This window comes from Oryctolagus cuniculus, chromosome 15 (genome assembly GCF_964237555.1).
Source record: "Oryctolagus cuniculus chromosome 15, mOryCun1.1, whole genome shotgun sequence".
NCBI classification, from domain to species: Eukaryota; Metazoa; Chordata; class Mammalia; order Lagomorpha; family Leporidae; genus Oryctolagus; species Oryctolagus cuniculus.
In genome coordinates this window covers 4,628,827-4,652,031 of record NC_091446.1, presented here as the reverse complement: position 1 = coordinate 4,652,031, position 23,205 = coordinate 4,628,827, and the positions used below count along the sequence as shown (strand labels likewise).

Sequence of the window (23,205 nt, the reverse complement as noted above, 5' to 3'; positions counted from 1 at the left end):
CATCTCGAAACTTCCAGTTATCAGAAACTGGGTCCTTATTTGTCAGTGGACTGGCGAGCAAAGCAGCCAGTGCTCTGCTAATGAAGTCTGTCTTCAGCTCTGTGTAAATCGAGAAATGTCTCATGACTTGCCCAGTTTGCCCCTGTGGACGCCCTCTGTCGAGGCTTTCAGATCCATGCCTTTCAGAACTTTAAATGCCCGGCTCATGGGATCTCAGAGCTGAGAGACCTTCCTGATCCAGTCCTGCCCAGAGAGAGGGTTTCCCTAACCCCCGGGGGCCTGGGCTGTGAGCACCTGGCTCTGTCGGCCGACGTCTCCACCAGGTGCCTGGGCTCTGAACACATGGCCCTGTCGGCTGACATCTCCACCAGGTGCCTGAGCTCTGAGCACCTGTCTGTAGGCTGACATCTCCACCAGGTGCCTGGGCTCTGAGCACCTGGCTCTGTCGGCTGACGTCTCCACCAGGTACCTGGGTTCTGAACACGTGGCTCTGTCGGCTGACGTCTCCACCAGGTGCCTGAGCTCTGAGCACCTGTCTCTGTCGGCTGACGTCTCCACCAGGTGCCTGAGCTCTGATGTCTCCAGCCCTTCGCTGTGGCACTGGCTGCCGTTTTTCCTGAAATTGCTTCAAGACCTTTTGTCCTTTTGATGTTTTTTCCAAGTCCTGTATGTTTCCATGACAGAATTATTTTTTACAGAGAAATATGTGTCGCGGCTCATGGCAAAGGTACACATATTTTACAGGCTATGCTGATGGGGCTGCAGGCGGCTGGGTTTTGAACATGGCACCTTTTCATCTCCCGGGGCCAAACACTGCAGGAAACACAGGGGATTCTTGGGCTGCTCCCGAGGGTAATTGGCTTGTATGTGGAAAGCAATGTTTAAATGCAAGACAGGCAGGGTCAGATTCATTGACCTCCAGGGCTCTGTGCCCGCCAGAGAGCGAGTGTAACAAATTGCAGCCCTGGACCCTGGCAGCTGTCCTGACCCTTCGTGTGCCCCAGCCTCTGGGACAAGCCCAGCCATGTGCCTGGTAAGATTGCTTATTTTGAGACACTGTTAACTTAACCCCAGTGTACTCCAGGCATCCTTCAGGGAGCCTGGGAAGGGGTGGAGATGGGATAGGGTGAGGACTCACGGCCAAATTCCTGGTTGCTAGAACGCAGGTCCTGTTCCCCAGGAGCCTGGTGCCACGGTCAGGCTTTCGTCCAACCACAGGACGCTGACCTTGAGCTCAGCTGTCCCCTTCTGCCAGCATTGTCTCTCTACAGACCCACGTGCAGGGGTTGAAGGAGAATGAGGACTTGTTTACAAGGGTCCGGGGTGAAGAAGAGAAATAGACTTGAGTCTACAGAGCCTTGGAAATCCAGAACTCGCCCTGGCTCACCGGGGATCTACGCTTCTGAGATGCGTAGGGTGCCGTGTGCACTGCTGCAGGGTGCCCTGGGCAGGTGACTCCTGCTGGCCAAGATCTCACTGGGTTCTCAGTGCTTCTCTACCAAAGAGTCCTCTGTTCTAAAGAGGCCGGTGACATCCGAGGGCTGAACCGTGGGGCCGAGCGGAAGCGGGGAGATCGCCGGCCTCAGTCCCCACTTGCTGCCTCCTTCCCTTTCCGTTTCGGTGACCCCAAGGGAGCTCTCCTGCCCTGGCTGTACCAGCAACTCTCGGCCACCAGGGCCCAGCACAGCCATGTCTTCCGAGAGCCATTCCAGTGCCTGTTTGTCCCAGTGTGTCAGTCTTTGTGCTCTGGATTCTAGAAGCCCCCTTTGCTGATGGGCTGGAGGCACCTGTGCCCCTTTCCTCCCTAGATACGCAAGTGGCATCCACGCAGGGCCCCAGAGGACCAGGCTTCTGGAGCCGCATGCAGCTAAGGCGTTGCGTCTGCCTCTGGACTTGTATGCCATCCGTGCTCCCTCCTGAGATGGCTGAATGATTTGGATGTGGTGTAAACCAGGGAGGTGAGAGATGGAACTAAGACGCTTCCATAGGCTGCTGGCAAACGCTGAGTGTGAAACGGGAGGGCAACTCGGGGCAATTCTGAGATCAGATTCCATCGCAGGAAGAAGTGGAGGTGCACAGCTGATTGTTTGGGATTCTACTGGGGGCACTAAGAGAAATATCTAGGCCCCATCCCAGCAGATTGGCGTGACTTTAAATCCCATAAATACCAGGTTTCAGTGTATATGATTCAGCCTAAGATAGCTTATGTTCGGTACATATCGTTTTTGTGATTCCCGCAGGGAGCGAGTTTCCAGTCCACGGCTCGGAAGTGAGCTTTCACTCCCGTGCCTGCTCTCCTGCAGACTCCGGGGAACCCTTGAGCAACATCGTGGCTACCGTGGAGTCACCGTGAATCTTGCCTAATGTGCAGAGTGAGGGCATTTGGAAAGCAGATCTATGAGCTGAGTGTGTTCACCTTGGTAGGACAGTGAGGTTTTCATTTGGATACCGGTTGGAAGACTCAATGAAGTGGAGCTGTCATGGGTCAGCAGGAGTCCAGCTGAAATGCTACACTGCAGAATGTTCTGGGCAGAGTAACTTCTGTTTGGGAGTCGTGGGAGTACTTTTGTTGCGGTTAGCATTCTGAAAAGAGTGGGTGTAAAATACTTCCCCACAAGAGGGATCCCAAACCTCACAGCCTCTCTAGCATCATCTCTCCCAGATGCTTCCTCGCTGAGCCAGGGCTCACGGGTGGGCTTGTGAGGTTGCAGTGGGTCTCCTGTCCACGCAGGTGCTCAGGACGCAAGCCCCCAGGTGAGCAGACCCTGAGGGGCACCTTCACCACCGAGCAGGGCCTCTCTGAGCAGACCTGCATCTCCTGGTTGCATGGGACAGCTGGGGTGAGCACGGTGCCACGGTTCTTCCACTGCTGAGTCTTCCTGCAGGTGGGCAGACGCTGGCGTGCTCGGACATTCACAGTTCTTTAGGAAAATCGGCCAGTAGCTGCTGTACTGGGACTCGAGCAGTATTAGCTGAGCCCAGTCAATAAAGTAACCACTCCAGGCTAAGTCATCACAAGACGAACCCCTGTCCTTCCAGACTTGTTAAATCACTTTCAATGTTACTTTTTATGTAAGTCACTCCTGGATTTAGAGTGAAATTTATATAAATTATTTCAGTTACGTTGCACAGTGTCCTAATAAATTCTTTCCTCAGTCACCCACAAAATGTTAAATAGGTTTGGGCTGAACAAGCTCATTCTCGGAATCTTCTCTGGAAGTCTCTGCCCACTTCTGTCTTGTTGCATTAACGGACTGGAAGAGGTTCAGCTCCCAGAGTCACAGAAGCGAAACTCTGAGGATGTGCCCGGGAATACACGGCCGTCCTGGCTTTTCCTGATTGGCTGATGCTACTGAAGGGTTCTTTGATGTCAGAATTAATCCCTTCGCTGTGGGTTCAGAATTCTCTTCCACAACACACACGTCATGCAGAGATCCCCTAAGCAAACGGCCCCGAAGAGCGGCTGCCACTGCTTCGGGACCTTGGAGGAGCTCTTGAAGAAGCAGCTCACAGCCGAGAGCAGCGAGCGGTCCCCACGCCACGCCAGGGCTGCCACTGCAGGGTCCCGGCTCCCTGCCTGCTGCCGGGAGGTCTTGCAGCTTGTGTGCCTTTTCCAGGATGTCCCGTGCAAGGCTGCACTCAGCAGGCCGGTTTCCAGCTTCAGCACTGCCGACATCTTGGTTTCGTGGGGGCCGGGGGCGAAGGCTGTAAGATGCCAGCAGCGTTCCGGACTTCTTTCTCCAGATGCCACAGGGACTCCCTGGCTGGGCCCCCTGGGCGTGTCTCCCCCAGGCTTTGCCAAACGGCGGCAAAATGACCCTTGGTCGAGGACCGTGGCTGTACAGGATGTGCTACGGTGGCATTGCTGCTGTTTCTGCTGCTGCTCCCAGACTGGGTCCCCAGGTGACCCCCCACCCCAGCTTGTAAGCACCTGGTCGTGTGCATGCACAGGAGACCGGCAGGGCCAGACCCAGGCCTCCGCCCGCAGGAGGAACCCGAGTAACCACAGTGTGCGGCCCCAGCCTTCTCTGCTCACCCCATGTCTGTCTTCCTAATGCAGAGGTAACTCTGAGGCTGATAAGAGGGGCTGTGGGGGAGGGAGGTCCCATTATGCATTTTTAGGTTACATAACAACTCAGTTATTTTTTTCTAATTTGGTAGATCACTAAAATTATTTTTCAGTTGTATGTTTTTTTAAAAAGCACATCATCTCTCTTTGCTATCCTATTTTGTTTTTGAAAATAAATCACATTTCCAAAAGAAAGCCGCAGAGAGAGCAACCCTCTGAGGATGTTCACCGTGCCGGAACAGCCTGAATGACGGCTGCAAGCCCAACAGCTTCCCCTGGCCTCCGTCTCCTGCATTCTTGTTGGTGTCAATGATGGAGACAAACTCCAAATTGACAAAACAGGAAGTTCCGATGTGCAGGTGCTGGAGGGTGGGCCTGCCCCACGGAGGGGCGTGCCACAACCAACCCTCAGGTCCCCGCAAAGACGTGGCACACGGGTGCGTGCAGCCTGCTCTTTCCACGGGCCAGGCTAGCACATACCGTGTGGTTTCAGGCCTTGGATATGTACCTTTCTAGAACGTGCAGTACCGTGCTCACGGCGTCACTTCCAAGAGCACAAGCCATCAAACCGATACCAGTTCCTGAAGTCACTGAGATGCATTTGTGAGATGAATGGGTCTGAGCTCACCCTCCTCCCCTGATGATAGCCCCGGGGGGCCCGGTGTAGCTGAAAGTGGCTCAGAATTATGGCCAAGGAATGCCCTTCGCTTTCTGTCAGATGGGGTCACCCCAGCATGGCCCCAGCTGGTTCTTGCATTCGTGTGTAAACATCATTTGTCACTCAAAATAAAGACGTGGGAAGAGGAGAAGGTGGACATACCTATAGATAATGCAGGCACTGTTCCTGCACGTGTCACAGTTAGCTGTGTCCTGCCCCGTCCGATAGGAAAGCCTACAAGACAAGAACAGGAGAGTGTTACTCGCCATGGCTGGGTCGCCGGCTGACAGAGCAGATGCCTCGGGTCAGACGCCTTCCCCATGCCAAGCTCATTATGGTCATGGAAAGTGAAGGATGCGCGTTTCCCCGTTTGCTCCTGTCTCTGGCTCTGTTGGACACAGGATGCGATGTCTGCAGCTGAGATGATATTTAAATTAAATTTACAGTTTGCGTGTAAGCTACCAGATCACGCACATAATCTGGTTTTGTTATAAGCATGGGGAATTTGGGATGTTTTGGTGCAGCTTTATATTTATGGTGTTTCAAAGGAATTTTGAGGGGAAACCAACCATAGATTCCGACTTGATGACTTGTCTTTGTCCTTCTACCTACTGCCTCCTGAAATCAGGCCTGGCAGGCCATGGCCTGTCTCATGTCTGGTTTTGTCTAGCAAGCCAAGAATGGGTTTTGTATTTTTAAATGCTTTTTAAAAATCATTGTAATAATACTAATATTTGTGACACAAGGAAAGTATCTAAAATTCACATTTCAGTGTCTGCCAGTAAAGTTCTTACGTTAGACAGTGAAAACCAGGAAGCTTTTTATGTAAATAACCCATATGGCATCCTGGACCTTGCCTCTGGCTCTGGACGTCCTAGAATATTTACTTCTCAGGCTTGCTGACCCTGTGCAGAGCCTGTCCCTGCGCTTATGACTCGGGATGGACTGTCCCGGGGCGTCATCTCTGCTGAGTTCTCGCAGCCCCGTGAGGACACATGGACTTGGAGGGGGCTCGTCGAGTTTTCTCTCCCTGTAAAAAATAACCTTGGAGTATTTTGTAGAATGCTGTTGGCGCTGTAGGAACATCAGCCTTTGATGAGGGGGGCTTTCTTCACTAGGCTAGGTTTACCCTGAGTATCTCTTGCCCCAGACTCCCCCAGAAACTGAATGCAATTGCGTGGTGGTTCCACAGAGGCTCCGACCCGTGTTGGCTGCCCTGACCTCTCAGGGATTTTGAACACACAGACGTATTCTGAGTACTGTTCTATACCCAGGGACAAATGGGATCATCAGAATCTGTTGGCTTTGTGGCAAGAGAAAGGCTTCCGTCTGAATTGGCTTTAAACAGGGTGCATGTCTGGAGTCATGCCCTGCAGCCGTGGTGTGCACAGAAGGTCTTCTGTCAACATTACCAGTCAATATTTTTATCACCTTCAGTGTGTAAGCTTCTGTTGTCATGCATCGTGGATTTCAAAGTGAAAATAGCTCTTTTGTTTTCTGCTTTGTATTTTGTGTTGCGTAAATGTTGTCTACTCAATGCCAAGTTCACCTCAGGGGGCTTTGGTGAACTTCAGTGTGACCTGTAGGTTCTGTGTGGTGCATTTGTTAAGCATGTGGCCCTGTTGTGCCCCTAGATGTCTCCAGGCGTGTCCTGTGATTCGTTACGTTGGAACCAGCATTGCAGTCCTAAGGAGGCTGCATTTGTATTTTCATTTTCTGTTGTCACAGCCCCCGCTGGGCACCTTAGGTTACCCAATTTGACCTTTTGGTTCCCTCCCGGCTTGGGAGGAGAGCGGAGGAATGAGTAGCCTGTGCCTTGCACCCTTGCTTGTCCCCCACGAGACATGCTGGCTTTCTCCCTAATCCTTCCTTATTGAATGTAAACCCTGAGAATGCTGTTCCCCTGACGTTCCCACATTTGTCCAATTTGATTTGAACCTGTTCTGTTCCGCTGGACCTTACGTATTCACAACACCTGGTCCATCCAGCGCATTCTGCTTGAGCTGGGCCTGGGGCTCATTTTTGACCACGTCAATCTGTGCTTGGAAAGCAGTGCAGTATCTGAGCCCGGCTCCTAGCAGTGGCACATCCCACACCGACCGTGGTGACAAGCTGTTGGGGTGGGTTGCAGATGACCTGCCCTTTTATTCCTGTGCTGTGCCAGTCGATCCAGACCGCAGTCAGGAGAGCGTGTACCCAGTCATCTGTGAGCACTCGTCTCAGCCCCACCTTAGGCTCTCACAGCAGACATAATCGGGGGGCAATGCTTGTCCACTATCTGGGTGCACTCTTTCTGTGAATCCCAAGCTCGTAGGACCTTCCTGCCCTAGACCTCAAGACAAATTCTGTCAAGCTTCATCAACAGCAATGCCCCGCCCCCGGGGATCTTAGCGTTTCCAAGTGTCTCGCTTGTATTAGAGCCTTGAGTCTTCCAGTTAATTATGCTTTGCTCATTTCACAGAGGAGAAGACAGTCACACATCAGGCCAGGGTCTCATCGTTCTTAGACCCGGGCTGCAGGTGCTCTGTGTCGCTGTGCTCCTACTTTGTGTTCTGCACTGTGTGTAACTGGCAGCTTGCGAGCTGCAGAGAATCCAGCAACGACAGGACAAAGGCTTCAGGCACAGGAAATTCACGAGAGGACTCTCTTCCAGGACCTGGGAGTTCTTCAGCAAGAAATTGCTTTTTTAAAGCCCTTCCTGAAAAGACTGTTCTAATCACCTTGTGAAAAAGCACACATTTCCCTCATTACAGGCAGTAAGCAAATGGTTATTAAGTGCCTCCTAAGTGCCAGGCATGATTCTGGCTATGGGGGAGACATAGCCAAGTAGAGGGAGAGAGGCGGGGGGCAGCCCCTAACTACTCGGAATCAATGTAGGTTAGACCAGTTTTGATCTTGCTGGGTGTGAAGGATGCCTTATGAAAGGGTGGTTTGGGGATGAACCCTAAGGAGGTGGCATTTGAAGTGCAACCTGGATGATACTAACAAAGCAGGATTCATCTGATGATCCAGCGATGAGGCGGGCAAGCAGAGGGACCACCCTGCGTTGACGTCTCGCAGTGGGACTGCCACTGGCAAGTCTGCAGGACAGAAGAGAAAGGCCAGGTGGCTAGGAAGGATGGAGAAGGAAGGAATGCAGGGAGATGCAGACAAATTCTGTAAAATGAGACTCTCTTTGACCATTACTTTGAATTTTATGGGAAACTATCCCACAGTTTTTCTTTCAGGTGGTTGAAGGAATGACACCGGAAACACTTCCCCTTGCTTTTGCTCTTATCCCACGCCTACAACACCACCTCCATTCTATTTCCTTTCTCTCTCTCTCTTATTTACAGTCCAGCCAGATTCAGTCACTCCTGGGAGGTGCCGTGGTTGGGGTGATGTCTCTGGAGGCATTACATCGACTTTGTATGCAGACATATCTGTGGTCACTCTTATTTCATCTCATTGAAAAGTTTGTGGTCAGGTCCTTTTTTACCACCGGTGAGAAGGATCTTCAGGATTCTGTTACCATGAGTCTTGGAGAGAATCTTCAGACCCTTGGTCTGTTTCTCAGGACTGGCTTTGGGTTTTTCTTTGATTGAAAGGAATCAAATGTTTGGAACCCACAAGCATCAGTGAGACATTCATTTGTGGGTCCGGTTTAATGTGCTGACCTGTGCCATGTGGTTAACTCACAGGCTGTGGCCTCTGGCTAGTGTCAGTCATGGTATACCTGCTAAATTTTTATTAAGCAAGAGGTTGTTCTCAACAGAGGGCTTGAATCTATGAAGTGCACTGTGCTTACTGCTATGATGATCCATCTAATTGTCCTTGGGGCTTCCAAGCTGGAGGGTTTGGCTTCACTGACCGCTTTATGGTCACATTAATAATTGGGTTGCAGCATCAGAATGGATGTATACTCCAGACACAGGCAGACAGATGAGCTCTTTCCCCGGAGGAGGGACGCAGTGTGCTCTTCTGGAATGTCCCTGTTTTTTTCCTTTGCAACTTGGAAACATGTCATAAAACCAACACTTAAATGATTATCTTTCTATATTGCCATTGCCACAAAGAGGAACCATCTAAAAACTTTACGAACTGCTCCAGCCGATAGTTTTCCAATGGCCATGGAGCTGGCAGTCTTATGTGAGTTAGAACTTTGGAGAAGTGAGAGCTTAGGTTATTGATCTAAAACCTGCAGAGGAAGAACATTTTGATCATGAATGATCAATGTTATGGCTTGCAAGTTAATTGCTCTCTTTATTAATCCTCTTTCCCCTTTTTTGAGGAGACTCTAGCTTATATAGCTTTGTAGCCACATGCCTGATAGGATGCCTGGTACCCTCTGTGTGTCTGGATGATGTAAATGTGGCCAAATTGTAGGCAGCCTTTGTGTTCTTACATTGAAGTCCAGAATCATATACTAACATAATCAAAGAATTGCAACAGAGAGCAAAAAAGGCAAGGGGAAGTATACTCTGTGAGAAGTTCTCGTTCTCACATCTCTCCTCCATGGGGCACCTTTGGATGCTAATGACAGACATGTTCATTGCAAATATGGGTTTTTCAGGGCTCAGTCATTATTCTCTGATGGCGGTTAGTGGGCTGTGTTCTCAGTCTAACAGTGCATAGCACCTGGCGGGGAGCATTCAGCACCAAGGTCAGCGTCAGGAAACACGTTCCTCTCTGGTTTCCTGTTCGGTTCTCTCTCTGCCCATCCCTTCAGAGCACAGAGGCAATCCAGGGACCAGTTCAGGGACCCTGAACATCTCCTGGATTGATGCTCTTTGGACATCCCTTGGTCAGGATGGGCTTTCTGGTCAGCAAAGGAAGACTAGACGTGAGTTTTAAAATTGACAGGGATGTGACCCACATATATTCTGTGAAAGGGCATGGAGGCAAAGGGTTGATGTTCTGTTCAAACAGAAGAGATGCAGAAAAGTAACTCTGCAAGGTAATTTCGGTGGAGTCCAGTTTCTAAGTCATTTCCCCATCCTCACAAGGCCTTGTTCTACTTTAAAGACAGTGAAATGATCATGGTTTACAGAACTCTGCATGGAACTCTAGTTGGCATTTCCATTTGAAGAGAACTTCAGGGCTGCTTCTCTGTGGTGGCCTGGACTTCTCATGTTTAACTCAGCATGGTGTTCACCAGTTTCTTGCTACCTTGTGCTTTTACAGTCATTTGAGCTGGTTCTGCAGCTATCATTATCAGAAACTCCTGCCTCTACCAATGTATGGACTGGTAATATTGCAACACATCAGTGACACCTTGGGGTATTGCAGGTCTTCGGTTACACCTTTCACAGGTCATCAGGAAAACAGGGAATTAGGCGAGGAAGTGAAAACCATACCAAAACAGGGCAGGCACATGGCAGAGCTGGTGCAGCCCTGTCTCTGCCCCAGCCATAGAGATGATAAACAAGGCAGGGTGTGGGGGTGATGGGTGCCTGCCTCAGCCTTGGCACCACACTACGGCTGTGTTTGGGCAGGTGGGGATAATGAAGAACAGGGGACCCCAGTGCCAGGTGGCACCTACTTTTCTATGAAGATGGCACAGGGAGATCTAAGCGAGCAGAACCCAGGTTGGTAGGAAAGGGTGTTGAGAAATGCCAGGGGAAGGTCAGGTGGGGTTTGTTCCCAGCCACATCTCCTGGTGGCTCGGTGTCTCCAAGCCTGAGAGGCAGGGCAGGGCTACGCAGTCTGAGTCAAAGAAAGCAACAAATTCATTGTTTGGTTTAAAGGTCAGGGAAGGGGGAAACAGTGCCTATCACTTTGCTATTATCAGAAACAAAGCCTGAAAAGGTTGCAAGCATCTGAGAGAAGAGCTGCTCGCCGTGGAAATCACATTTATGGTGCCTAATAGTGACTGGGGGCAGCGGATTACAGGATGGACTCCGGTGCTGTGGTGCCTACTAGTGACTGGGGGCAGTGGATTGCTGAACTGATTTTAATTTTTTGATATCTAATAGTGATTTCTAGTAATACATCACATACATTTAATTCCATGGTATCTAATTAAGTTTAATTCCATGCCAGTAGTGGGTTACTAGAGTAAGTTTTTTTTGTTTTTGTTTTTAAAGAATTATTAGAGCTACAAAGAGGCAAAAGCAAAGGGGGTGGCCGGTGGCGGGGTGGGGGCTTCCATCCGCTGGTTCTCTCTGCAAATGGCTGCAGCTGGACGGATCTGAAACCAGGAGCCTGGAGCTTCTTTTAGATCTACCATATGGGTGCAGGGGCCCAATGAATCAGACCATCTACTGCTGCTTTCCCAGGCAATTACAGATGGCTGGGTGAGACATGGAGCAGCCGGGACTCGAACCGGCACCCATATGGGATGCCGGCACTGCAGGCGGCAGCTTTGTCTGCTTCGCCACAGCGCCAGTCTGACTAGATTAAGGTGAATTTCATGGTATCTAACTGTGCTTGAACCGAATGCACTGTTTTCACTGCCACCACTCCATAGCAAGGTTTCCTCTGTGAGTCTCAATGGAAAATTCTCATTCCTGTGAGACCACGGGACAAGTCCAGGGTGGTGGCAGGCTCCAGCAAAGCCTTCTCACAACATTTGCAGTGTGGCAGCGTGCAGCCTGCCGTGGGTACCACCTCCAGGCCTGTGCAGAGCCAGGGAGAGCAAGTGACCCAGTTGCTAATTTTCTGCTCTTTTAAATTGCATGTTAATTTTTCAGCAAGTTCAGAGTTCCTAGCGTGTGAGTGAATGACATTTTGGATAATGCTAAAATCAGGGTGTGACCCTCTAAGTGAGGTCATCGAAACACTAGTTATGCAGGGTATTGGAACTGTCACAGTGAATTAACGCAGAGGTTGTATCAGTCCTCTGTGGCTGGCCCTCCGCGAGAGACAGTGGATGCTGCAGAAATGACGAAGGCAGCCCCGCTCTCGGTGATAATTGTGTGCCACTGTGGAATTTATTCTCTTAATTTTGACCTCTCTTGTTCTTTTGGCTTTCTCGCTGGGTGCCAGTGTTTCTTCCCTCCTGCGTTCTTGCCCGGTCTGTGCTGCATCTGTCCCTCCTTGCTAACGAAGCCATCATTTATGTCAGCGTCTTACAGGGCTTTTCCACGTAATAGTCTCAAAGTGACATTAGTTAGGGGCATAAAATAGTACCACTGCTAATGTTGAGAGAAATTAAATTTCTAACGGTAGTCAGAGCAGCCGTCGCCAGTGAGTCCTCTTAGGTTTTCAAGTCCCCTGCAGTAGATCTGAATTCTCCCTAGGAATGCACAGGACTGTACCCTGGAGTCACACTGATTTCCCATATTAGCCGCTCAGTGACTACGGTGAACGCACACTTCCCCCATCTATCCACGGAGACTCGACTGCATCTTTCTTAAGGATCTGAGCAGTTGATTAAAGTGGAGGAACATCCATCTTAAGGTTGTTTAAAGAAGGTGAATTGAATCTTCCCGGCCCACTGGTCCCTGCACGGTGGTGCCAGCTTTCACTGGGGATGACCCGTGTGCCTCCCTGAGCCTTTCCCAGGAGCCATCTCGCCACGTGAGGCCGTGAAGCTGTGTCATCCCTGCTGGCCCTGGGTCTCCAAGGAAGTTGAGAGTGGGGAAAGCTACATGGTGCTGTAAAGGACCCAGTCGCATTGAGCCCCAGTCTGAGACGCCCCCATGTCCCCCACTCTGGGGATATCCACAACCTTGAACCCTCTGCAGGGCAACACTAACCACTGTCTCTCACGTGCCCTTGGCCTTCTCATAACGACCACTTGCCCCTCCCTGCTTTCCTCGCATGGACGCCTGTCATGCTGGGCCATCATGACATGCTTCCTAGCTTTTTCGTGTGTGTGACTGATGTCTGGCATGTTGTTCAGACAAGAAATGGCAGTCAAGGCTTGTGGATGCATAGAATGAGGGAAGAAGTAAAAGCAATAAAAAACCAAGAAGGTAACTGTCTCAGTAGATCTGTTGGAGGTGGTTTGATCTTATTTCCAATGAAATCTAGCAGCTGTCCAATGTGCAAGTTAAATAAAATTCTAGCAAATGCATCCCTATGTTTTCTGCTCAGTCCTCTGAACACAGTAGACCAGTGTCTGTTGAGCTCAGGGGCTGAGAAGGATCAGTCTTATTTAATAAATCAGCGTGCATCTCAATAATCTTGGTCATGTCTACGTACTCTTCTAATCACAGACCTTAATGAACTTGGCTGCAAGTTAGCCAAAGCAAGCAGCCGGCTTCAGCGTGAGTGCCCATTCAGGATGGCAGGATGGGTGTGCGCTGAGGGCCAGCTGCTTGGATGAAGAAGCACACCCGTTGCCCTCTGGACTCCCGAATCCCAGAAGAGCTGTTTGTCCAAGAGGAAGGAATCACTGCTGTGGAGGAAGCAGAGGTTCGGACCTTGGAAAAGCAGCACTCCTTCCTGAGGACTGTGTGTGCCGCTCTCACACACCAGCGTCCTCGCTCCTGGCCCAGCGTCTCTGGTCCCTGGGACGCAGCTCAGCCTGCAAAAGCCCTGTGCTTTGTTGCTGGCTCTCCCTGGCCCTTCCATGGTGGTTTCTGGAGACTGGAGTTGGCGTCTTTCTCCTGGGAGACTGAGAACAACTTTCTCAGTCCCAGCATGTAATCCGGGGCCTTCCGCGACCAGGACTTGAGGTGTGCAACATAAATACTTGGGTCTTCTAAAGACTGTGTCCTGCCCAGCCCTGTCTCCCTTCCTGTGCCTCCGGCTTCTCCATGACACCTCGGAGTGTGCCAAAAACTCAAGTGACTTTGCTTGCTTCCTGACTCCCAATACAATGAGCGCAATGATTTTTCTCTGTTCTCTGGGGAACTTTCAGGGCCCACGTGGAGACGACAAAGAAATAGCTTTTGAGTAAAGCTGGGTTGATGGGTGCGTGAAGGGATGGTAGACAGATGGAGGATGGACGAAGCCTCTGTGTGGGATGGTACATCTCTTTGCTTCCAAAATGCACAAAGGACTGTTGGTTTTGTGATGTTCCCAGCTTGATGAGGAATATCTGTCTAAACATTGTTAACATTTTCCCCATTTTAAGTTTCCCCAAACAAGTGGAAGAAAGGTCGGTCATCTTGCCTCTCGCTCCCAGTTAGGAAAACAGAGGCCGCCTCTTGCACCTTTGCTGGCCCCGCCGCCGGTGCATGGGAGAGGTCTCGTCTGCAGCCCCGGAGCAGCCCTGGCAAACCCCTTCCAGCGAGAAGCCTGGTAGTGACCTCACTTGCTCTCTTCAGTGCTGACAAGTTAACTTTTATTGGCCTAGCAACTCCCCCAAAGCAGCAACACTGTAATTCTTGGAAGGTTCTGGCTGTCAGAGAAGCTTTGAATGCTTGTTTTCATTACAAAGAATTAAAGCGAAGCAAATGGCAGTGGTGGTTCCTGGGAAAGCCTCACAGCTGGTGTGAGGGCGTCTGAGTCCCTGCTGTAGCATCAGGACCCAGCGCCTGCCTCCTGCCCTGCTCACTCCCCTGTGGCCCCTCCCACATTGCTCCTGGGTCTCCCTCGCCTCTCCCTGGGTCCCTGCCCCGCCTCCCTGCCAGCTTGCTTTCATGCAGAGCTGTGCATCCTAGGAAGAGGGAATGTAATATTCCTGTGTGAGGGGACCTCAGAGAATTCATGGGAAAGTGGAATTAAAAGCCACATTCATTGTGGTACAAAGAAAAGTTTTGAAATCCACGCATAGTTTTTGCACAGCACACATTTTCCATGAACTTCTTGAAGACTCATAGATACATTAATCTTACTGTGAGAAATCCATGGGGATATGGACAAAGAGAAATCAGAATGAGCACTAATGTGAAGGCAGGATTTCTTTTTCCTTGAGTATTTCATAATCATTTTTTCATAATAGGAAAATCATAATATGTAAAAATAGGGAAGGGTAAGAATTATTACTTTGTATACAAACTGTCTGGTTATATTATAAACAGGGAAAAGCTTACTTTTTTTTTTTTTTTTTTTTTTTTTTTTTTTTTTTTTTTTTACATTCATGCAGTCAGGGAGTTACAAGTTGCAAAACCATGACAGTAATGATACAAACAAGTGACCTGCCCCAGAAGGCACCGGGCGTAGCTAATAATAAGGAAAATAACTTTTCAGGGCTGAGCCGAGGCTGACTTGATTAACATGTTTTCCTGGAGGAGAGTTAAAGCTTAAGCTGTAATTGATTGAAAATTAATGAATATGAATTTTTGTGGCACTGGCTACCAAACTGGAATGAAAATCAGAACGTGAGTAAATGGCATTAAGGCAGACTTCCCTGCTGGGCTACCTCTCCCCTCTGCCGCCAGTGCGATGGCACACAGGACAGACGACTCAGAGGTTTCTGTTTGAAAGCAGTGATACGCATTTGCCCGTCGTTTTAATGGTAAATATTCACAGAAGCTTTTACCTTTTGTTTATAATTTCTTTTGATGTACTTCTTTTTTAGATTGGCTTAGTTAACAGTTTTAGGTGAGGGCTTACTCTTCTTGAAGGTTTTGCGCTTTGTTTCCGAAGACTGACCTGGCATTTGGTTTTTAAGCAAATTCTTCTCAAGCTCTTATCACTGCAGATCAGAATCTTAAATTCTGGTGTGATCATTCATAAACTCCTTGACGTCCAATTATCAGAATGCTCTGGGGAGATAGCCTGATGCTTTAACCAATGAGGTATTGACAGGAAAAATATATTTACTCCATTTTTGGCCAAAATATGCCCATTTTTAGCTACCTTTTCCCAGGATCTCAGTTCTCACAAACATTCTTTTAAATCTCATCTTTGAAATACATGAAAAGCTCATTTTTAGGTGGCATTGAAAACTTCCTTTAAAAATGTTGTAATTTGACCTCACTCAGAGGAAGAGGAAGCCAGACAGGGGCTGGGGGTCACTGCTGGTCCACTCATGGGACAGAGCCTGATGGCCCCATTTTCCCAGGCAGGTTGATCGTAGATAGATTTTGTTTCCTGGCATCCAGGTCCCTGGACTTAAAGATCAATGGTTTTGATTTTTCTGAAATTATCTCACAGAGGGGATTCCTCTTAATGATTATGAATTTTTAAAAATACACGGCCTTCCTGGGATCCCACTGATGTAGGAATCGGCCGCTGCTAGCTTTGGGCGGATGCTTTCCCCAGGAGATGAGTCGGCGTGAACTCCACCACCTTTGGGGGCAGAAGCCGCTTCAAATAAGGAAGAACCCAGACTTCAGCAGCAGGCGAAGTGCCTGCTCCTTTCTCCTTGCAGACAGATCAGGTTCCCCATTTCAAGGGAGGGTGGAGAGGGAGCGTGCAGTCCCCAGGTGCCCGGGATGCGTTCTGCCTTCACCCTTTGGACCTTGGGCAAGGGACTTAGCATTCCCCAAGCCTTGCTTTCCTTGTGGAGGTCATTCCTGTCTTAAATGGTTATTGGAAGGATGCAATAAGATGATGCTGAATTGCTGGCATATGGTGGGTGCTCCGACGAGGGCCGCTTTGCAGGGGCGGTACCTGGGGCTCTGCATGTGACCAGAGTGCACCCTCAGACCCAATGGGAAATAGAGCTCAGTGCATTTTTGTATAGCTTAGCAGAAATTGTGTGGGATTTTTTAAAGTATTTTGAAAGGGGACCTTGCATTTCACCTTTTTTTAAAATCCAAATTCTGGGACACAGGTCCATAAATTCCATAAGTGTTCATGTCATGCCTGAATTGCTCATTTTATCTGCAAATGAGGTGTCGGGCTCTCCCAGTGGCTCCGTGGTGGGGTTTTTGTTCCCCCTCCAACTTAAAAGGCTAGGGAGGTGTTTGAAATCTATTCTGGCATTCTGCACAGGAAGATTATTTAAATTACATTTTCAAGTATGTGTGATACCTACATGAAGCCCAAAGCAACAATGTGAAATACATTTTATATTCTTACAAATATTTTGCTTTATTTTTCACATTAAAGATGGAAAGGCTTATTATTTTTCAAGAACTTAAAAATAGTGTTTACGAAGTTATATAAGTGTAAGCTATAGAAAAGGCTCCCTCTGACCCTGTGAATGAAGTGTAGAAAACGCTAGAAATGTGCTTCTATTTGAAAATCAGAGAAATGGTAACTTATGCTTGGACGTTAGCACTTGGAAATTCCACTGCAAATATATAAAATCCATTAGTTGCAATTGAAAAAGAAATGAAAACAGTGCCCTGCCAACTGCCCAACAGATTGCAACCTTGGAGGACAAAGGCCAGGCCCGGCAGAGATGAGGAACTGGTGGGATATCAAGGAAAGAAAGAGGCAGAGAACAGGAGGAGCACTGTCCGTGCTCATCGATGGAGATTTGTAGAGAGGTCCCCTCCCCCATTGGTGGCACATTTGAGTATCTTAAGGCCATGGCTAAGATGACTCTGTTCTTAGACATCTCTGTAGAAGATGAGGGTGCTTCCAAAAGTTCATGGAGAAACAGAAGTGAAAGGTAAGTTTGTTTTGGTGCCTGCAGAGAATTTTGAAATCCATGTGTAATTTTCCCATGATACGCATTTCTGTGAACTTGTTGAAAACCCCTCCAGTGCATGGATCTAAAAATATCTTTGTACCAGAAGAAACTTATCTTCCAGTTCTCCCTCCACAAACCATTCAATGCACCTCTTACAGTTCCAAGAGCAACAGGGAAGCTTTGGGGTCTCTCTTCCCACTGGGGACGCCCTCCCTCTCCTGTCGGAACCAGTCACCCAGAGGCTGGGCCAGGATGAGCCAGAACGGAACCCGGTTTTCCCAGCCCTGTGTCATGGTGCCTTGCTCACGATGTCACACACACTTGTCCCAAGCCGTCCTCCGGAAATGCAAGAATCGCTCGATGCCCCCGTTCTGTCATCCTCCACCCCTCCTTCCCCTCTGAAATGAACCGGCCCGAGTAATAAAGCCAGCAGAAATCTAACGTGTCCAAGCTGCTGGCCTTGCTTACACTGCCTGAATGTTGGCACAGGGAGGGCTGCTTGTCAGTCACAAAGAACCTTCTGGGGCTCTGGAGTGCAGACGTGGCCAGGACACTGAGCAGCCCAGCTCGCAGCCTTCTTAGGTCTGTGCTGCAGAGGCCCACACTGAGGTCCAGAGAGGCTAAAATCCTTGCCTGAGCACAGGCAGGCGACCAGGGTCAGCGTCGAGGGCCCCGGTCATTCCACTCTGCTCCCATCCGGGACTTCCTCCCCTGAAAATGGGAAAACCCAGTGCACCAGAGGCCGACCTCAGTCAGCGGCTGGAAAGGCTTCAAAGGCTTTGGGTGACAATAATCGTGGAGAGTGACACCGAAACCGACGTATCAAGAGCATTAGGAAATGAGGCGCTGACATTTTCAGCCCATTCAGAGGCGAGTGCCGAGGGGCAGCAGGGCCTTCGGCAGGGAAAGAGCCTCCGCACGTCTGAAGTGGCGCTGACGCTGGTTTCTCTAATGCTCACAATGCCCTGCGTCTCTGTGATGTCTGGTGCCAGAGTGGGGCAGGCAGCACTCGGTGCCCCACAGGATTGCTGGCAGGGCCATGGGGCCCTTGAGAGCCTAAGGCCACCCACCCACTCTCATCTGCACCGTGCCCGCGTGGAAGATGTGTGTCAGGTCAGGAAGTGGGTTTTGGCAAGAGCAGCCTGTCATCCCTTGCTCGCCTGTCGTGCCGGCTTCCACCTCGGCTCCCAGAGAGGGACTCAGAAGCTAAGCGGTGGGCACCCAGCTCTGAGAAACTTGATTCTTCAGTGTGGAAGCCATGGCTGCCGCAGTGGCCCACAGCTTTTCTAGTTCTTTCTGCTCTGTAACTTAAACAAATTCAATTGTCCCCCTACGCGCCCTTCATGATTGTGAAGCAGCACGTACTCTGGGCGAGGGTGATCAGAGTGCATTCAGAGCGATTTCTCATCCCCTCACAGCTCCTTCTGAGGATTGCATGCATCCGAGTGATCTGTCAACACCAAGACAGAGCGCGACCCTGTTCTTGTCCAGCTAGCGTCACTGTCACACAGACATGTTCCCTGAGACCCTTTTGTGGCTTTGAGATGCTGTCATGTAAATTATACCTCTAAATTACATATGTGTGTGATATATAAGTGCACACCCGTGTGTATGCACACACACACAGGTCCAAAGCCAAATCCCAAAGTTTGTACAGGTGGATGGATGTTAAGGGTTTACTTGAACAAGTGCAGTGTCAGTGAGCTGTGACTCCCTCCAAATCAGGCCCTGAGTAGTGCGACTCCTGTCTCCTCTCCCTGCCTGACGCAGAGTCCAGCACTCGGGAGGGACCTTGGGAGGGAATGATACACCGTGAGTTCGGCAGCCATGATCCATGGACGGCCTGCACCCCTGTTCTTCTGGCCTGGATTTCAGTTGAGCAAATGTGGTCACTCCATTTACCAACCACAAAACAGGAGTCCACAAACTGTGGCCTATTACCCGAGTCTTGCTACCGTCTGTTTCTGTAAATGGGTTTTACTGGGGCATTTGTCTGTGGATGGTCGGTGGCTGCCTTTGGAATACAGTGGCAGCGTTGAATTAGGGTGACACAGAGTGCCTTGCCCTCTGTGTCTGAAACATGCAGGGTCTGGCCATCGGTGGGGCGGGAGTGCTACCCGTGCCTTGGGAAGGCAGACCCCATAACAAACCCAGATCCTGGGAGCCCACATCCTTTCCTCTTGGACAGGCGTGTCTGCGCCGGTCCATTATTGGTCTCTGGCTATTCTCTTTGTTTTGGTGATTAGAAGGAAGAATGAAGTTGGGCAAACATTAATACAGGACCCTGCACTGTATATCATTGACCTAATTCTTGATTCCTCTAGGCCTTGTTTTGAAAGCCTGGGACTCCTGCCCTCATGGAGCCCTTGAACTCAGGGCCTTCCCTCGGCGTCCTTTGTTGCCTCTGTGTGCCCTGAGCCTCACGCCACCCCAGGCCCAGTGGGGTGAATAGGGTCCCAGCTGTCAGGTAGCTGTCCTTGTGCTGGTGTAGCAGGGACAGATACTGGGAGACTGAACCATTGGATTTATAACCTCTCTGCATGCTATGGGACTCCTTGTCCTTGTAATCTAGAATTTTCTTCTTTAAATCATGGTCTCATATTTGCCCTTACTCAGTATGGGCACAAATTCTGGGAAGCTTCCTAATTTCATGTCTGCCCAGTAAAAGATTGGCAAGGTCTGGATCCTGCACTCACCTCCCCTGGCCTGCACGTAGCATCTAGCTTGTTCTGGAAGAGACCTGGCCCAAAGAAGACCCCTCCTCGCTCTAGACAGTGGCAGCATAACCTTGTACCTGGTTTCCCTGAATAAAGGTTCTCCCACTGGCTTCAGGTCTTTCCTGATAGGCTGGCATCACTAGGTTGTCATCTACCATTGGCCACATCCAGATGCTACATGTTTGGGGTGAATAATTTCGGAAGCAAACAGAACTGTTTCCACACAAGGAGCTGTTGAGGCTGAGTTTGACTATGAGCAGTGACCACCCCGCAGCTTGGGGGTTTGAGGCTCCCCTGCCCAGTATCCCATAGCTGCAGAGGGCAGTGACCACTGTTCCAAGAATTCGTTGGGTTTGAAATTCATTGCCCCATTTGCTTGCAGCAGCTACATCGGTAGCTTATTTAGGTAGCCTGCGTGACCCTGAGCTTCCTGAGAAGAGACAAGAATAATAATGAATTGAGGAGAATCACTCTTGGGACTCATGCAAAGCAGGTAATCAAACGCCACCCGCGCTGCATAAAGCAGCGATTTGAGGGAATTATCTGGACATCTTACAGTGGACTAAAACACACGGTTTTGAGTACTTTTCTGTACATCTACCTACTTGCCAACACACCCAACTAGAATACTCATCGTAGGACGTGTTCTTTATCCAGTACCATTAGGAGGCTGTTATGGATGCAGGTTCAGGCAGAGCCCTTTTAAATATCTGCCAGCCCTCTTCAATGGAAGACAAAATTGCAGCTCACGGAGGTGAACTAACTTGCTGAGGATGGAACCTTGCTCTGCTGAGGCCTTTCAGAAGTCTTCCTCAGCAGATGAGATGAATGAATGGCTCTCCTAGGAAGAATCATCTGGAAGTGGCTGGAAGTGGCCATCAGTGGCCATGGCCAGTGACAGAGAAATTCTTATGCAGAGCAAGAACTGCTGGGAAGAGCTTTCCTGGCAAACCCAGTCATGGACAGAAGTCCCATTACAAAGGTCGTACATTAAATACATGAAGTGTCTCAAATAACGTAGGTGACCAAGGGCCACCAGCCAGATGTAGGGAGCTGGCCCATGGCCCCTTGTGCAGATGCAGGGAGCTGGCCCATGGACCCTGTGCCAGATGCAGGGAGCTGGCCCATGGCCCCTTGTGCCTAGGTCAAGACTGGAGTCCCACGTAGAAATTTGGGGAAAAGCTTTGGCACAGTCAGGGGTTCCACGGTGCCCAACCCCCTAGGAGTCTTTGGTTTTCACACAGCACCCAATAACTGTACGTATTTAATGGGTGTGCTGTGATAATTCAGTGCATGTGTACACATGTAACAAGTCAGGATAACCAGCATTTCCACCCCCTTAATCATCTGTCCTTTCTTTGTGTTGGGAACTTTCTCTGTAGAACCCGTAATAAATCGCTGTTGTTGGAAGCTCTGTTGCTCTGCTGTGCTGGGGGTCACTAGGACTTTTCCGTGTAACTTTCTGTGTCTGTCACCTGGCCTCGCTCTAGAACCTGCTCTCCTGGCGACCACTGTTCCACTCACTCTGCATGCATGGACTCAGCATGTTTCCTGGCGTCCATGTATGAGTGAGAACATGTGGCGTTTGTCTTCTGCACCTGACCTGCTTGCTTAACAGAACGCCCCCCATGCCTCCCACTGCATTTGATAGGACGCCAGTCTCCTGTGTGACTGAGCAGTATTTCCTCACCCGGACGAAATACTAATGCAGGAAGAGATTCTACAGGGCCCCTCTCCGCTTTACTGGGGGTGACAGGTGGGAGGGAATGGACTGTCCTCAGCTCCTGAGTGGTCCCCACAGTCCGTGACTTGTGGGCTCCAGGGCATTTTCTAGGGAGAACCCCCTGGATATTTTGGTCACAATTCTTTGTCCTGCCAGATCATGACTATGCAGTAGTCTGCACAGAGTGCATTTTCCTAGGCCGTACGCTGACATGCAACTGAAATAACAGCTCCCACCTCGATCGAGGACACGAAGCAAAGCCTGGCGCCTTCCCCCTGCAGCCTGTCTCAGGGGCCTGCCTGGCGCTCTGAGGAGTTAGCATTTCCAGGCTTTGTGAGTTCAGTGAAATTGGCCACATTATGGAAATCAGCAGAGGTGACCTAGCACCGTGCTGAGTCCGTAGTTGAGGTCAGCGCTGGCTGTGTCCCTCTCCCTGGGACTCGGCGTTGCACCCAGAGCCTGGGCACAAAAGTGAAGCTTGCGCCACTGCTTCTCTGCCTGTCTCAGAGGCTGTGCCCTCTCCTATATGGAAATGAGAGGTGGGGGAATTCAAGGCTCAGCCAAATGAGTGACCTTGGCATTGAGCCAGAGGGGGTGCCATCGAGGTGGCCTTGGAGTGTGAAACCAGCTGATGGTCATCTGAGTCCGGAGGCTCAGAAAGGAGGTGGAAGACAGCTATGGGAGCAGAGGTGGGAGTTCACCCCAGTACTGACCTCTCCTACCAGGAGTTTGGCCTGTGTGGGCAGCAGCTGAGCTAGGGATTGATTTTAAATTAATGCAGCCGTTCGCATTGAAGGTGCCCACATCCTCATGTGGGGAGGAGGCAGGCATTGGTGCACGTGTCAAGGATCCTGGAGTGATGGACTTTTCGTGATGGTACAAATTTTCTGTGTCTTTGCTGTCCTTTCTGTGTGGTCGATGGGACTGAGGAACTGATTTCCAATGATACACCACTGGTTAGGTGGAGTTTGACTTCCATGGCCACACAATGGCTTGCAGCCACTGCACTGGACAGAGAGTCCACGGCTTCCAGGAACAGGGCCAGAGGAAGCCTGTGTGCTATGAATGTGGGGGCTCCTTTCCTCATGCTGGGCTCACACGTGGGCCAGTAAGAGTGCCCCAAGCCCTCTCCCCCAACATCACTGCCCCCCGAACACTGCCCAAAGACACGCCTGCCACATCGGCAGATGCACCCAGCCCCACGTGTCCTCCTCAGGCCCCTCTGCAGGAGGGGCCACGATCTCCAACTTACAGGGGAAGAAACCAGGCACAGCGACTAACAGCCCTCGCCAGAATCATCAGAGCCAGAATGTCCACCCAGTCCTATCTCCTAGACCCCAGACACCTTGCTGGACAGAGCCTCCAGGAACCGAGAGGACCTCATGTCTAACAGTTTCCAAGGAGCCTGTGCATCTCCCGGGGTTTTCCTTTCCCGGAGTGTGGGGGGGGGGGGGCGGGGGCTCAGGTTTTTGGCAGGTGGGGCTTTGCATGCACATTTGATTTATCCTGTGTGGAGATCACGTCCCAAGCCATGATGCTGGTGTCCTGCTCCTTTGCTGTCTGGTCTAAGTCGCTACAGCTACATCAAAGTCAGTGATTGGGGCCGTTTGAGCTTTTATGTTTTCTGTGGGAATGTGG

The 23,205-nt window shown here is 50.2% G+C and overlaps 2 protein-coding genes across 4 annotated transcripts in view; one reads left to right on the top strand and one right to left on the bottom strand.

Moving 5' to 3' along the window:
* DOCK1 (dedicator of cytokinesis 1) overlaps nt 1–23,205 on the top strand; it is a 494,355-nt gene that overhangs the window by 220,494 nt on the left and 250,656 nt on the right. The gene's annotated exons all lie outside the window — the stretch shown is intronic.
* Nucleotides 1–23,205, bottom strand: part of INSYN2A (inhibitory synaptic factor 2A) — a 58,206-nt gene that overhangs the window by 12,898 nt on the left and 22,103 nt on the right. For both annotated transcript variants that reach the window (XM_051833509.2, XM_070057072.1), the window contains one exon: nt 4,890–4,961. In XM_051833509.2, the coding sequence (XP_051689469.2) occupies nt 4,890–4,961 (72 nt within the window). The remainder of the gene's footprint in view (nt 1–4,889; nt 4,962–23,205) is intronic.